A 16,657-nucleotide genomic window follows, 5' to 3' on the forward strand; every position below is an offset into this window, starting at 1 on the left:
GTCCATACTATCAAGCAGGGTTGCTGCATGCTGTTTTTTGGAGACTAATAATTGGCTTGGGCCAGCTGCTTTAGGGCAATTCTGATGATACTACTGCAGACAGTGCAGGTACAGCAAACGTGCATGTTCTCTGGCACTAATTTACCAACACTGACATAACTGTGACATCTTTCACCAGACGATCCATTTCACAGTTTTCTGACAACTCATGTCCTAAAGTCACGTTCTAAGGAGAGGATCTGATCTCACTTATGCTGCGATAGTAAATACTGACTTAACGCTGTTACCTTGCATTGACAGTCATGTGGAAAAACAAGGAAAGTGAAGTAATAAAGGGGAGGAGCAGTGAATGGAGTGAAAAAGTGTAAAAGGTGTGCTTTTTTCATCGGTTTAAGTGCAAGTACGGTGGTAGTTGGAAGGAATTGTGTTCTGTGCTGCACTTTTCAGTGCTGAGGTTAGGACACAGCAAAGCAGCACCGTGCTGTATCTGAGGCCCTACTGACAAGGCCCACAACACAGTTTGTGTAGCCATGAGATTCTCTGTAATAAGAGCTCTTCAAGGTTTGTCCAAGATATTCTGAAATCCCTGCCTCAGCACAACCTTCCTGGCTGTCTTCTACACTGGAATATCTGAGCAACATGATAATTCTCAACATAACTTCCACTCCACTTGCCAGTAAATCTGGGCCCTTTAGGGCCCCTTTGCTCCATCCTGAGCTTTATTTGTGTCATCAAGGCCTGGAGCAGAGAATGAAGCCTCATCTTAGGCATGTATTTTGAATTGTAGCATATTTTATTTATAATACTATTTGTCTTTTTTTATTAGCATAGTTCAATTTTCATAAAAGCAAAAGAAATCCATAAATCTGTTCAATGGAAAAGAAAACTGTTTCTTTTGACTTCTGGGCATCCATTCAAAGCTGGTCCCCACTGAGTGCTTGGAGTCTGTGATTATCTAGGTGATGGTGCCACACTTCCAGCTGGTTCATCAGTCGGTGCCGGGCTCAGGCATGTGGAGGCTGTAAGGTCTCCACCCTCACATTTCAACATATGTTCAGTTGCTTGATGGCTGATTACAGCTGAGCAAATAATTTATAATGAATAACTTACTCATTAAGCTTGCTTTCTTCTTGTGGCATATCCTCCAGCAGACTGTGGTTTCTTCAAACATGTTTGAGAACAAAGATGATTTAACTAGTTTCTTTTAACATTGTGAGTGGATTCAGAGCAGTGTTCTAGATGAATTCACTATTCAAAGACTGTTGAGTAGTTAATTAGTTAATTGCTCAAATAAATTATGCACTGTTGCTTCTGCCTCCTGCCTGTTTAGACACTTGCATAAGTCTTCCTTACTAACTTAGAGAGTCACCCTGGAGTCAGTGCCACTGAACCTTCTTGCTCAAGGTATCCTGCTTTTATACAAACACGGCTGTTGGCCTGTTTTTTTGGTTACTCTTTTTAGTCAAGCCCTTGTCAGCATAGGGAAACGTATAAAGACAGTTTCATGCCTTGTTATTTTGGAATCAGTTATTATCTGAAGAAGAGCACGTAGTTAATATAAAGAAATGACTCTAGAAACATCTTAAGAAGGAAACAAGTGTAAATTTCCTCAGAACTTCAGTAATCCAGTCTAATGTTATTAAAACAGGAGTGTTTAACAGCTCCATCTGCTAAGTACGTTAACTCAAACAGCAGGAAGAAAACCCTCAAATTTATTTCTGAGAGGCAAGCATTCTTCAGGATTCATAATTTTTTTGAGAATAATAGGCATTTTGCCAACAATATCACAAATCGTAATCTAGTGATGATTAAATTATAAAGTTGGTCCAGGAGATTTGTGGAAGACAAACAAATTAAATCAATGAGAAGCTGCATCTGCTCTGGTAAGAGAGGACTGCTGAGCGTGGGAGCCAGAACAAGGGCATGGATTCTGCCAGCAAATGTAGAAAAACTGAAGTGTTTCTACCAGCTAATTATGTTTTCACATGAATAATTAATCAAAAAAGTAGTGAAGAGCCAAGAATCTCCTACAATATGTTTATTTCATGGCAAATTATTATCTGCGTAATATTTACAGATATGCTTTTCTAAAATTCTTTGAGATATTTCATGAAATCACAATATTGTGCCCAATGGAATATAAGAATAGAACAATTAATCCCAGTAAGTAGGGATTTACTAATGTGATAGAACGTTAACAACTGCCCTCTTTTGGATTTGTCTGTAGTACAATGAAGTGAATAATAACATTGTATTATGAAAGGGACTCATTACTGAAATGAATTAGCCTTGAGTGTTATCCTTAACAGACCTACTACCACAATGGCTGAAAATCAGAGAAGGATTAAGGCAGTTGAGAATGGTAGGATTGGAAGAAAGAGACTCTATTTTGGGTGGTGGTTTTTTGTGGTATTTGAGTAAAATTCTTGAGTAAATTTGGCTGAACTAGGCAATCCTGTATCCTTTATTATGGTCAAGCCTGAAATCGTGATCATTTAAAGGAAATTTTATTCTGGACGTTTCCTATTGAGATTTGGGAGTGTAGTGCTCTCTGAAATTCCAGAAAACAAACAGAAACCTGATCGTGGGCCTTTTTGGCACCTAATTATCTGAGGAAACTAAAAAACCAAAAAGGGTCACAGATTTTTTAGCAGAATTTCCAGTTATGCAGTTTTCTCACTCTCTTTTATGAAATTTCCATTAGCACCTGTACTCAGATAAGATTCCAATTGTTTTCCAGTTCCTATTCATACTATGCAATTAAATTGACAGACTACACAAAGTGATGTTTAAAGCTGTCAGCAAACCGTTCTGAGTCCAAAAAGTCAACACTTTCCTGCTCATATCCTGGTAGAGTTGCAGCAGGGAGATGACTGAGCTATCTATTGTTCCATTTTTGGATTTCTCACAAGTGAGTGTTTGCTAATTATGTAGTCTTTCATTGGCTGTTGTTCTTGGCCACTGTCCCCTGTGAAGCAAGATGAAATACCATGTCTTGGTAATTTGTCTTGGGATTGCTGGACAGACTCCAACCAAGAGTGGAGTACTGAGCACTCTATATGTTCCTCCCTGGTCAGGCTCCCTGGGGCTGCATCTCTCACAAGGGATGGAGATGTCCTTTAAAAATACCAGGGGATTAAAGAATTTGCTCAAGTTAATAAATCAATATATCTTGTTGAGACTGGAGGTAGGACTTCGTTGATCTTCCTACTTCATCGAGTTGATTAAAGGCTTAGTCAGCATCATGGCAAGTTTCTGCCCTTTATCACATGGTGTTTCAGGTCTAGCACAGCCACATGGCAGAAGGTGCAGGTAAACAGACCAGCTTACAAAATTCAGTGTGCCTTTCAGTGCCATCTGTTAATACTCTTTCCTTAAGTTTTTGTGGTAATTTTATCTCAGAAAACGGATTTTCTTCACCAGACAACAACTTGCAAGCTGTCCCTTCAGAGCAAAATAAAATTTGAAATAAACATTAGGATTGTTTAGCTTTGCGTAGTGTCCCTTGACTTCAGTTATGCACGTGCCAAAGACACTTGTTTCAGGATTAAGCTCTGTGAACTCCACCGGTTGGGATTTTAGTGCATACAGCCCTCAAGCTGTGTTGAAATGCAAGCTGGAAATTCCTTCGGAGTCACTCCGTGCTTGTTTTCTTAGTTTTTGCGATATGGTTGTGACCCCACAGCTCATTTATTCCACAACAGCAATGGGGCAGAAGCGCACGGCTGCTGCCACCAGCCCCTCCTTACAGATCTCTGCTTCTCTGAATGGTAGCAGCCGATAAAGGATCTTCTCAAGGAGATGACATAGACAAAGTGGTCATCTGCTTAAATTGTGAGATCCTTCATCCTCCTGAAAACATGAAACATGAGAAAAGAAGGAGCAAAGGAGGTTTTGTGATCCTGATACTTCTCTCTCTTTCTTTCTCTCTTTGTTTATGCACATTTTAGTCTGGGCTTGAATGCCCCCTCACAAATGCAAAAGAGTACAGGTTTTCATATACTTTTCTTCAGGCTCTGTTTGGAAGGATTATAAGTAGTTATGATGGCTTTTTTTGCTACATAATTCCAAATTGCTTGTTAAACTCTTATTTTTCAGCTAGTGACCTTTGCGTCAGTGACATTTCAGCTAGTGACATTGCGTGTGTAACTTTAACAAGAGATGAATAAAGACAACTTCTCTCTATTTTTAGGAGGGAAAAGTTGCCAAACTTCAGATAATTTAGACATCTCATGCATTTTTTCATAGAAATTATTAATAACTTTTCTTCTGCAGAGCACACAACAAATTCAAACCTTCTGCTTATAAAAGTACTCTTGATTTCACAGGTATTCAAATCTCATGGATTCATATCAATGTCAAAAATGTTTTTTTCCAATGATAGGTGTAGGAGTTGAACCCCACAAGGCAATGAAAGAAAGAAGAATAAAACTATTGCTCTGTAATAGAACAGTAGAAGCAAAGCAAAATCCCTAATGGATCTTTCAGTGAATACTTTGTTTGAATATATAATGACTTGGTTGTTCTATTATATCATAGATGTCACTGCTGGGTATAAGTATGTATTATTGTTTGCATATTCATTCTTAAGTGCACTTTTCCTACTGAGTAGTTTCACTCATTCAAGCTCTTTGGTTCAAGAATAAGCATGACTTAGACCAGAGGATAAAGGATATGCCATGGAAAAAATAAGAGCTTCCAAATGAAAGCAAGATGAACACAGTCCTGCCTGACCTTAGAGTATGCTCAAATACGGCCTTTGTGATGGTGCCATGATTGAATGTCCTCATCGTTTTTACTGTGTCTCCAAACTCAGCTGAGGTGGCAATGCAGAAAGACTGCTCATGGAAAACCAGTCTTTTGGTGGCTGGGACCTATCATTGCTCCTCTAGACCTGTTACCCTCTGTCTTCAAATAAGCTGGGCTCTGTCACGAAGAAGCCAGGATTTAACTGTTCAGCAGATGTACAAAATCCCCTCAAATATTAAAGTGAGGGTGTCGAGACAGTGGGGAACTAAGTCTGCACAGCTGTAGGTACAGAAATGAAGAGTTCACTCGTACTAGTGAGGCAGAGTGTATCCGACAGGCTCATTCTTTTTACCTTCAGATTCAAACAGGCTATGTTTTATTAAGCTTGCTCAAGTTACATATTCAAGCTTTTCCTTGTGCCCATAAAGAATTGGGGTGCTTTATTTTTTAATGAAAGACCAGATTACAAAATCATCGCAAGACTAGGATCTGGGTAACTCTTGGATATCTACCTGTTTTGTCTCTGCCATAACATAGCCTTGTACTGAAACCTTTTGAGTTATCAAGTCTAGTATGAAACAGTACATACCCTAAGTTAAATCTGTTGCAGAATTCATAAAGACCATCCAGCTGGGAACAACAGAACAGAAACCCCTTCCTTGTCTTTCCCTTTCTCTTCATAACATAATGTTTCCTTTTCCTTAAAAGAAAACAAACAAACAAACAAAAACCACAACCAAACGACCAAACAAAAAAACCCAAACAGAATATTAAATCTTTTTGAGGTTACCATGGGTGCTGCTATCAGTATTCTGCCATGTGCGTTGTGTAGCCCTTATGGTGATGGCTATGTCTCAATCAGTTGTTTATTTAAGAGGAAAATATCTTTAGGGCTTGGTACTGTGTGCAAGTTGTCTATAGAAGCTGCTAATGAAAAGGACTCATAAATGTCCCAAAAAGGAGATAGAAACAACACTCATTTTCGTCTGCTATTTAAAGATTTCCTGACCCTGAAGCATATTTGTCTAAGGCCAATGGAAGTAGAAAAATGTAAATGTTGTAGAAAAAGAGGATCAGACCCATAAACTGTCCATGCCTGCTCCTATTAGAACATTATTCAGTGGAATTCATTGTAGGACAGGCTGTTGTCCCTGTAGAGTACTTGTTTAAACTTGTGAAATCCTGGCCATCTGAAAGGCGGACAGTGCAGTGAAAAACTTGCTGCCAGACCTGGCCCAAACCCACCCAGCTAATTAGCATCAAAGCATCATGCTCGATGACTTCAGAGCTTCTTAAGCAAGCCAGTGCTCAAACTATGGAAGCAGCAAGTGAGGGTTTGTTTACAACCTAGTGTACTGGTTTAATTAACTCATTTAAGACAATTTAGGTTGCTAGACTGTACCACTGTGAGGTCTGTGGTAAGATTCTGTCTACTGAATTGGACATGTGTAAATCACATGATAACAACAGTGGAGCGAGAGGTGTGCCCAGATGGACCCTAGGGGCTTTGATAATGAAACAAAGCTCTTGCCTTTTCTTGATCTGTCCTCCAGCCAGGATCCTCCTTCCTCACTGCTTGGCCCCAGCTTTTCTGCAGCAGGCCTGAGTAGTCCAGCAAGCCAGTCTGGATCTTTCCAGAGAGCCCTGTGTGTGGACTGCAGGCAAAACGAGGAACCATGTGGGCCTCTAGATTGCCAGTGCAGGCTGATGTCCAGTAATAAAGATGTGCCCAAGGCCCAGTGTAGCGCTGGTGTTGCTGACTCCATGGGTTTCGAAGGGTGACTGACAGGGGAAAAAGATGGCTTTAGATGGGTAACTCCTGTAAGCATTAGCACACGCTGCTACAATGTTGAAATACTTAGAAACTATGAAATCAGCCCTCCGCTGGCCTGTGCATTGTATTTATATACACAGAAATGCAAGTGCCTTAAGGAATGAACAAATTACTTTAAACAAAAAACAGGATGGGAAGGATTGTCAGGAAGGAACACTATAAATTTTCAATATGACCCATATGAGAGTAACAACAAAGTGATTTGCATCTCCTTGTGTAATAGGCAATTAATGGTTTGAAATAAAATGTATAAGGGTTAATGGCATCCTTTTTCCCCTTGAATACAAGTTGGAGAGAAGCCAGATTGTGGCATGGGTGACATTGTGTTAAATAGGTTGGCATTTACTGGGTACAGCCAAGACATTTATGAGGCCATCTCTGACAAGGCAAAATGTATTCTTCAGGTAAACTTTTGAAAAATTAGTTGGAAAGGAATTATCATGTTTGTTTTATGTTACTGCATTTTTAATGTAAATAGTCTAATTTAGGCTCAAAATAAAAGTATAAGGCTTCTATATAGTTCTTCTGAAGCTGTTCTGTTTTTCCAGATTTAATTGTAGGTGCATTTGGAGCTGGAAAAGCAGTTGTTTACAGGTACGTGGTAAATACAATAGACTTTTTATTTTACAGCTTTGGTGGGAGATCTGTAAATAAATGAATTTCACATTCCTGTGTTTCCCTGGCATAATGTGTAAAAGATGCTCATTATAGATGATAAATTTAGCATCTTGTGAGAAACAAGTGCCTTTTTCACATGCTCAAAACTTGTCATTTTCAGTGAAAATTTCCATGCTTAGTCGTATCTCAAGAAACTTCTTCGGGAATGTTTGGCTCCTCAGTTAATTTTAAATAAGAAATTGATAAAGCATCACATTGGAAAGTAACTTCTTTCCTGGAGGAATGGTGCTAGGAAGAAATTTTCAAGTGACTCTGATTCCTCATAGGTCACACAGAATCACAGAATGTTAGGGATTGGAAGGAACCTCAAAGGATCATCTAGTCCAATCCCCCTGCCGGAGCAGGACCACCTAGATCAGATCACACAAGAACACGTCCAGGCGGGTTTTGAACATCTCCAGAGAGGGAGACTCCACAACCTCTCTAGGCAGCCTGTTCCAGTGTTCTGTTACCCTTACTGTGAAGAAGTTCTTAGAAGTACAGAAGGTCGTGTACATTAAGATGTGAACAGTTTATTGAAAATAAAGACTGCTGCTTTTAGCCACAGTTTAGAAAAAACATACAAGATCCCATTAAACAAATCACAAAGTTGTTCCTGACTATAGATTTTCACTAAATGCCCTGTTTGATTAGAGGTATAAATTAAAACTACCAAATACATAAACAAAAATCTGCTGCTGCCCTCTTAGTTCAGCCGTGCCGATAGTTCTTTGCATTTAAATATTCACCATCCATTGCTGCAACAATGCAGTCATATTTCTTAATTCCTGTCTGTCTGCTTGTTGTCTGTCTTCCTAACAGTACTTGACTGAGAGAGGGTGTGTTCTGGTTCCCAACGAATGTTTGTCAAAGCATTAGAATTTTGTAAAATAGCAATGTTCATTTTTAGCTTATGCTGTAGGTACAGTGAGTAGAGCTGATTTTGCTACTGCCCTTTTAAAGAATCATGCAGATACTTTGCAGTGCACCACTTTGCGGTGGCATGAATGATTGCACAGGATGTGGAACATTAGAGAATTAGATCCAATGTGTATTTTAGATAGCACTTAAAAAGCGTTCTGTTTAATTTAAGAAAGTGTGGCCAGAGTGTATCATATATGCAACTTGTCACATTGGAGGTTTTTATTAACTGAAATTTGCTACTAAAAAGGTTTTTCTTGTTGCACAAAAATGAAGAAAGTAATTTTAGGTTTTGATGTCTTGCTGAAGTAATACAGAGAAGTAATCATAAAAGCTCAGCTGCAGATTAAAATATGAGAAAAGTAATTTCATAATAAGCTGGTTTTGCCAGAATTATATAAGTTACTGTGAAATAGTACTGCTGTCTTAAAAAAAAAATCCTAGAATTTAGACCCTTTCTTGTTTTCATTTCTCTTCTAAATTGCTCTCAGTTATAGATTATCTCATTACTTAATAACAGACTGTTATTCAGAGGAATGATTGCCATCACCACAACTATATATTCACATACTCAGCAGAATTTTGTGATGATTATTCCTGGTTTCCAAAGTCAATTATCTCAAGACATTTTAACAGAGTTTGCTTTTTTATTAGCTCAAGATATTCTAGATCATCTTCTACATTAACCAAATTATGTTTATTTTTTAAAAATCTGAAGCAGAGGTAACGAGTCTGAATATGAAACTGTTAACAGTGACAGCATCAAACAAATCCAACAGTATAAAATCATGGCCAAAGGACTGCTGTAAATCTCAAAAGGCAGACTCTGTCTCTGTGAGATCCCAATGTGATGAAACATGTGCCTTAGACCCAGGACACACCGGTAGCTTAACTATAGGATGCTGTTTCAGTGATGCTGTTGACCTGTGATTTTTTTGTGAAGAACTTTCAAAATGTCATAGTAGGAGGTATCACAGTTTCTGACCAAAAAAAAAAAAAGTTTTTTTGAGTAGGAGCAGCATTATAAAAGTGTTTTCTGCCAAGTAACCTGACATTTCCTGCTTCTTTGTGGCTATCTCCGTTGTTTTCTCTGCTGCAACTTAGGTACTAATGTGCTGCTTCTGTATGCAGTGAACCTTATTTCTGTTCCTCAGAGCCAGACCTGTTGTGACAGTGAATGCTCAGCTTATTCTGAACCCCACCATTGTGAATCCGGACAATAAAACTTGTCAGCTCCCTGGCTCTCAGCTTTTGGTGGCCTGGTAAGTTCATGATTAGACAAAAAACACTTCATGCTCTTTCTCAAGTAACTTCCTATTTCTAAATTTTCTTGCAACTTTTTGTTGAACATGTTCAAAGTTAAAAAAAAAAAAAGTTCAAACATGCTATCTGTGCAACAAAAAAACACCCTATCTATCTAGAACAGAATTCTTTTTGATATCTTCCAGTACTTCACATTCTTAGAATGAAGTAGCTAAAAGTTGATGCACTGGATTTCCTTCTGTATAGGAGGATGCTCTAGTGTCTTCTAGGATCAAGCTGCAAATTCATATGCAATGTTTAGATGAATGAAACATGAAGCAGCTAAGACAGACAAAACACAGAAACATTGATCTGTCAAAACACACATCTTTGTTGAGAAAATTAAAACAGTGAAAGTGAGACAAAGAGATGTTGGGCACACTATTTTCTGTTAGAGAAAGAGCAATCTCAGTCCTTTGTGGAAGAGAGGAGATATCTGGCTGGCCATCCTGAGAGCAGCTCGCAGGATATTGTTTGTCATTGGTCAGAGGAAAGCTTTTTTTAGTGCATCGTACAGAACAATGTTGCATGTATTTTTAAAAGACAAACCCTTCATCACAGTAGCATTTAACTTTGAAAAGACAATGTACATTCAAAAACTTGAAGCTAATTAAAACAATTTAAGATCAGTTATCAAATATAACGTGTTTGCACGACAGTTGGAGGCTATCTAATAGCACATAATCTCCCATAAAGGCACGTTTACTGCACTAAAAAAAAAATCACTTGGAAAGGACCCCAGGAACAGTTGATAAAAGAGGCTTTTACAAATACGTAAGATACTGTTTAAAAGTAGAAATCATAACAAATGAGGAAACTAAAACCAAAACAGAGCATAAACACATGCAAGTTGAGTATAAAATACCAGTAAGTCCTGCCAGTGAGACTGTGAGGAACAGATTTCTAAGACATAAAAACTAGTCATATCATTTTATTTAAACATATTAGAAGCAGAAAGCCTGCCAAGATGTGGGCTGGATGAAAAGCATATCAAGGTGTAAAAGAGGGCTCCAGAAGATAAAGTGACTGCAGGAATTTTGCACTGCTTTTAAATCAGAGGTGGCCAGAGGATTTCCTCACACTGGAGACATCCTTTATAAGAGATGAGTTCTAAAAATAATCTCAAATGTAAAAGTCAGGAAAAGAGGTTAGCTGATAAATATGAACCGTAAAAAATAATCATGACCAGAAGCAGTCATAAAGGAACTCAATTCTGATACACTTAAACTACTAAATATAGGGGCCTTCAATGCATCTGGAATGGGACTGTAAAGAAATTTTCACTTTTGCTCTATTCTTTTACACTTTATGGGACTTCTCATATTTGTCATAATGTTCCTCAATTCTAGATCCTTTGTAGAAAATCAACCATCTACAGAGCAATGCAGTAGTCACTTGGTAGAACTATCCAGTCCTAGAACTTTAAAAAAGCTTTGGCCTTTCTGGAATAGGATCCAGATCAAGATCCATCCTGATTTTTTGATTCAAGAACCTTTTGTTTTAATAGTTGATGTAATAGAGAATTTAAAATATGGACATTGGGCTGAAGCATGCTCATAGATCCAAGTTATGATTTTTCAGAAATTCAGTTTTTAAGACTTTTTAAGAATGATTATGCTGTAATGGAAAAGATTTCAGAAGTATAACATTTACTGACCGTGTACTGAAAGAGAAAAGGTACACAGGAGAAATAAAAACATAGCTGTTAAAACAGTATTCCTGCTGTGAGATATTGTAAAAAAAAAAACAAAGTATGCTCATTTAACATGTAGTTTTTTATTTACTTTTCATTTTTGTGTTACAGTAAGTCAGAAGATGTTTGGTTCATATCTACAAGAGTTTTAATTTAATTTCTGTCTGCTTTATTCTAAAATACTCTTCCCTAAAGATTTAGTTCATGTTACAAAACAACTGAAGAGCAGCTGCTATTTTCCATACCGTAATTTTTCTCCTTAGTTGATATAACCTTGTATTGTACATATGAAAACAATTAGTAGGGAAACTCCAACAGGCAAAGAATTCCTCAGTCCCATGAGATAGATTTCTGTATCTCTTAGCCAGCTGTGCAACTTGTATAAAATGTCTACTGACTGACACTGCAAAACTGGAAGGAAAGGAAACATCCTACCAGAAAAGTTTCGGAAAGTGTGTGTGTATGACTAATGTGGATTATTGTACATTTTCAAGTATTAGGAAAATATTATTTTTGCCATGATATAAATTGGAAAGCTGAAGCACGGAGGAAACATACACAAAAAGTACTTTTTATGCGTAGTCCTAAGAGAATTGTCCTGCACTTCTAAAAACATGTAATTCTTTGTCTGCTATGTTTATAATGTGGCTATTTCCAAGTTCCAAAAACTAACATATTTGGAACAAATTCTGCAACTTTGAAGTTATTAAGGAAAATGCTCAGCGTTTCAGCATTTCAGCAGCTCCATGTTGGTCATTGTAGGTCTCTGGATTAGACTTAACAAAATCTAAAAGCAGGCCAAGTATCAGAGCATCATAGTAGAAGTATATTGACTTGCTTTCATGTATTATTCTTCAAAAAGGAAACAATTGGTTTAAAGGTCATTCATCAGCAGAAAAAAACAGCTTCTGCTATTCTTCTGTGGAGATCTGAGACCTTGCAGGCTGGGTATCAGCCTCACACAGAATCGAAGTCCATAGCATCAAAGCTTAAAGTGCCTTTCTGCTAAGGTGCTATCCATTCTTACTCTCCATGTGCAATCCTGTGTGCTAAAGAAATTGTTAACAATGACAAATGACATCTGGTTGGATCTGGTAATTCCTTGCTTTTCACCTCATGAAGTAAATTTCCTATTTTTTTCACCTCCTAGAATAGCCAGACCTAAATAAACTCCTTCTCGTACAAACTGCAGTCCAGAAAACATTATTTGGGAGTAACTGACTTTTTTGATTTTCCAGGGATTAACCATTTTGAGTAATATTAGGTAATTTGCTTTGACTTCTAAAGTGACTACCCTCATCTATGTCATGAATAGTTTTGAAAAAAGAGGAATATTTGTAAGCTTCTTGTTCTAGTAATATTAAAATGTTTCTGAAAATTATTTCAAACAAACTGCTTTATTGTCCCAAAATTACCAGGAAAGGCTAGAGTGTTCAGTTTTAAGGCTTCTCTTCTATTATCTAGCTACAGTCAAATACTCTTCAAACCATAAACGTGTAGTGATGATAGACACTGCAGAATAAATGTGATGTGGGGATCTCTTCAGAGAGGCGAGATTGATAGCACATAAAAGTTCATATGCTTTAGGATGATCGACTGACTCCCAGTTGTTTCTTATCTGCTGAAGTTTTCTTCCTTTGATTGTTAATTGTCTTGTTTGGTTGATTGCTCCTACAAGCAAGATCAAAAGCTCAGCTATTATATTTCTTACTGTGCCTAGGAGTCAGATCTTAAATCTCATAAGTCCTTTAGACTCCTGTCCTCTTTCGCGGTCTGTCTTTCCCTCTGCTTTTCTTTTTCTCGCAGCTAAAGCAGCCCTCAACATCTCCACATCATCTTCTTGTCAAAGTGACGAGCATATCTAAATTTGTCTGGGTTCGTAAGTGAAATCTGTGATGTCTTTAGAACTATTTCTGAACTAAATATCCATAAAATCACAAATGTGTGGCGGAATTCTGCTAAACCCATAGTTTTGCCTCTTGCGTGGCCAGAGACTGGAAGACTAATAAACTGCAAGTTTTTGCTTTTTTGCACTGCCATTCCCTTTTTGATATGCTCTACCTGGAGTGAAAGGATTAAATCTTGGCTCTCACATTAATGCTTGAGAACATGACTTTAGTTATCGAATGTGTATGATGAATTATTCTATTAATTACAGTAAATTAAACGTACACTGAAATTGTGCTGTTTAACAAGTAAAACTAGATTTTTAAGTCAATGTTTTTTAAAACATGACAGTGCAAAAATGATGTGAGACCGCCAAAGCGAGATCAGCAAGCTTAATACATGATGGCAGTTCATGAGTTTACATTTGAGAAAATACATTCTTATGCTATGACATGTGACACTATTCTGTAAAGCCTGATGTCTAAATTGCCTTTATGCAATTACACAAGCTTTTCTCATTTTTGTTGTTCTTGTCCTTGTGTATTAGGAAATAATTGGTTCTTCATATGTTAACTCATAATTGTAAAGAAATAGGAAAACTACTGAATTTGCAATTTCTGCATGGACCGTAATGTCATTTGAAGGCTACAGTTAAGTAGATTTTAATGGCATAAAGCAATTTTTTTTCCCAAGAGGAAAGTGTTTAATAAGGTGATGAGAGTGACATGAATTCCAGATGTGGCACAGTTTCATTACATTTGTCAAAGGAGGCAAACATGCAATTAGAATGTGATTACGGGTTATTTTAAAGGTTATGTTACTGGTTTTGAATCCACTCCGTGGAGAAGTCAGTATATAGTATAACAGTAGTGAGGAGATTAAGAGGAATGGCTAATTCAAAAATGTTTTTATTTAACCCAAGCTGATTTCATGTCCTCCAGTGCTGACCTACAATCCATGTTTAGCTGAGTCTTCCATATACAAAACAAAACACTTTCTGAAGCCATGAAAACATTCTTTACAAATGGTTGGTAACCAGGAACACTTGGAAGTTTTAGGAAGTCCCAAATCTTTCACCTGAGCAATTTTGTTACATTGTACAGGACTTCTTTGGGAATACTGGTGTGGAGAACTAAGTCTTTGCGGAGTGTGACCGCAAATATCAAAAGTCAAGAGCATCTTTCCAGGGACAGATTTCTTGTTTTGTCACTCATCAGGGAAGTACGTCCTACTAATAACATCAACAAGCATCATTATAACTGTTTCCATAGCCATCCAGAGTAATTTGTGAAAGCTTTTTAAAAATGTGGTTCAATTACATATTTATATAACTTACATAGATTCCTTGTGAAGTGAAACTTTTCTATAATCATTTATAAGTTTTAGGTTTTTGAATTAATTTTTATAGTGAGTCTTGTGAGATGGTATGAGCAATCAAACAATAGAAGGCTTCTGTCAGTTGTTTATAACTGCAAACCTATTGCCTCTCTTACAAAGAAATGGAAATGAAAGTTTATTACGAGAAATAACTTGTTACGGCTGAGGTGATGTTCGTATAGTACAGTTATAATTGTGATGTGAATATTGCTAGCCTCAAAACAGCTGGCTGTACACTGTGAACAGGCAAATGAAACCAATTAGTTTATAATGTGTTGCATTATGTAGAATGTGTTGCATTGGCATACTGAATAATGAACATGAGTAACTAGTTTCTCTATGCTTTGGTTTACATCATCTACCTGCCAACTTCTGCAAAACTTAGCAAATTGAATACGATACATTCTGGTTAGTCTTGTGCCACAAAAATTGAACAATTCAGTTTATTTGGAATTAATTATAGCCTCTTGAAATCATGAAAATCTTTCAGTGATGCTAATGGAACAAATTGACATTCTGTGCGTTTTTATTTGCTAGAAAACAACTTGAGTGTTGACTACATGCTCAAGGATTTTTCTCTATTTGACCATGACGAACCAGAAGGCGCTTATGGAGACAGCCTCATACAAAGGTGCTTTGCTGAAGCTCAACATCAGGAACCCAACTTTGTGAATAGTATTGGAAGAGTGATCTCTGTAGGCTATCTCAAGAATTAGTGGAAACAGAGACTCTTCTCCATACCTTTCCCAGGAAGATATTCAGACCGTGTCTTCTTTGATTATTAGTGGAGCCTAGGGGACTTACTAACTTAGGGAGTACTGTAGACAGCTAAATACAGATCTCAACATATTTTTAAGAAAAGGAAAAGAAAGCTTAAAAGGTATGACATGGGAACTGATCAGCTCTCTTTCTGCTAACAATTACTTCTACTTTTTTATACGTAGCTTTACTGTAAGAGTCTGCACGGACTTTGAAGGTCAGAGTATTTCACATGAAATAGGTAAGAAATGTTTTATATTCCTATAATTTACTTGTGTCCACTCAATTTCAGATGTATTTTTTTTCTTACACCTTGAAAGACAATAGTAGTGAGATCTCTTAAGGCAAGAAAATACAGTTAAATATATATATAAAAAACACAAAGCTTCCGTTATTCACTTGAAAGATTTTTTATTCAGTTTAAGCCATTTTTCAAATAAAATCAAGAATGTACCATGTGGGAAAATGTTCTGTTTTGGGAAAAAAAAATAATAAAAATTTAAAGAGATGGAAGTCCTGTACACGTATGACTATAAATGAAATTAGAAAGCTTAAATTACACATATTCCATACTTAGGATCAAAAACTAGTGTGCTGTTAGACAAGCACTTAAAGCATGGATTAGGTTTGTTTGGAAGCCTTTGTTAGAGTAATTAACTATAATACATAATTAATTGTTTACTATTTTTTGTTTCCATGTTAAATAAATAAATATTTGATATACTTGTATCCTTTAGTGCTGAAAGGTGAATTGCAGTTGGATTCATTGAAACAGAAAGGAGCTGTTAAAAGGACCCTCTTCTTTGATTACCATCAGTCACATCATCACTTCTCCATTGTGATGGAAAGACAGAAACAACCCCATTGCCAGGACTTTCTTACTTATCTCAGAGTAAGTTGTTTAAAATATCTTGGACTGTCATCATCATTTGAGTAGTATCAGGGATTTAAAGATAAAGAAAGAAGACACTGGGACGAAAGAACGATTTCCATTGTTCTTAGATCCCACAATTACAGAAACCTGAGATAAGTAAGGCCTCATCTAGGGTCTAGAAGTGTCTAGAGTGCAAGTCTTTTGAAGAGTGGCTGAGGGAACTGGGGTTGTTTAATCTGGAGAAAAGGAGGCTCAGGGGAGACCTTATTGCTCTCTACAACTACCTGAAAGGACGTTGTAGCAAGGTGGGTGTTGGTGTCTCTTCCCAAGTAACAAGCAATAGGACAAGAGGAAATGGCCTCAAGTTTTGCCAGGGGAGGTTTAGACTGGATATGATGAAAAATTTATTCACGAGAAGGTTGGTCAAGCATTGGAACAGGCTGCCAGAGAAGTGATTGAGTCACTTTCCCTGGAGGTATTTAAAAGACATATAGATGTGGCACTTAGGGACGTGGTTTAGGGATGAACTTGGCAGTGCTAGGTTAACAGTTGGACTTGGTGATCTTAAAGGTCTTTTCCAACCGAAATGATTCTGTGATTCTAT

At 37.2% G+C, this 16,657-nt stretch overlaps 1 protein-coding gene across 2 annotated transcripts in view; it reads left to right on the forward strand.

Moving 5' to 3' along the window:
• The window catches only part of ITGA8 (integrin subunit alpha 8), a 111,320-nt gene that overhangs the window by 36,540 nt on the left and 58,123 nt on the right, over nucleotides 1–16,657 (forward strand). For both annotated transcript variants that reach the window (XM_086614525.1, XM_086614524.1), the window contains 4 exons: nucleotides 7,132–7,177; nucleotides 9,316–9,423; nucleotides 15,365–15,420; nucleotides 15,917–16,071. In XM_086614525.1, the coding sequence (XP_086470651.1) occupies nucleotides 7,132–7,177; nucleotides 9,316–9,423; nucleotides 15,365–15,420; nucleotides 15,917–16,071 (365 nt within the window). The remainder of the gene's footprint in view (nucleotides 1–7,131; nucleotides 7,178–9,315; nucleotides 9,424–15,364; nucleotides 15,421–15,916; nucleotides 16,072–16,657) is intronic.

Source organism: Tauraco erythrolophus, chromosome 7 (genome assembly GCF_009769465.1).
Source record: "Tauraco erythrolophus isolate bTauEry1 chromosome 7, bTauEry1.pri, whole genome shotgun sequence".
In the NCBI taxonomy this organism is placed as follows: domain Eukaryota; kingdom Metazoa; phylum Chordata; class Aves; order Musophagiformes; family Musophagidae; genus Tauraco; species Tauraco erythrolophus.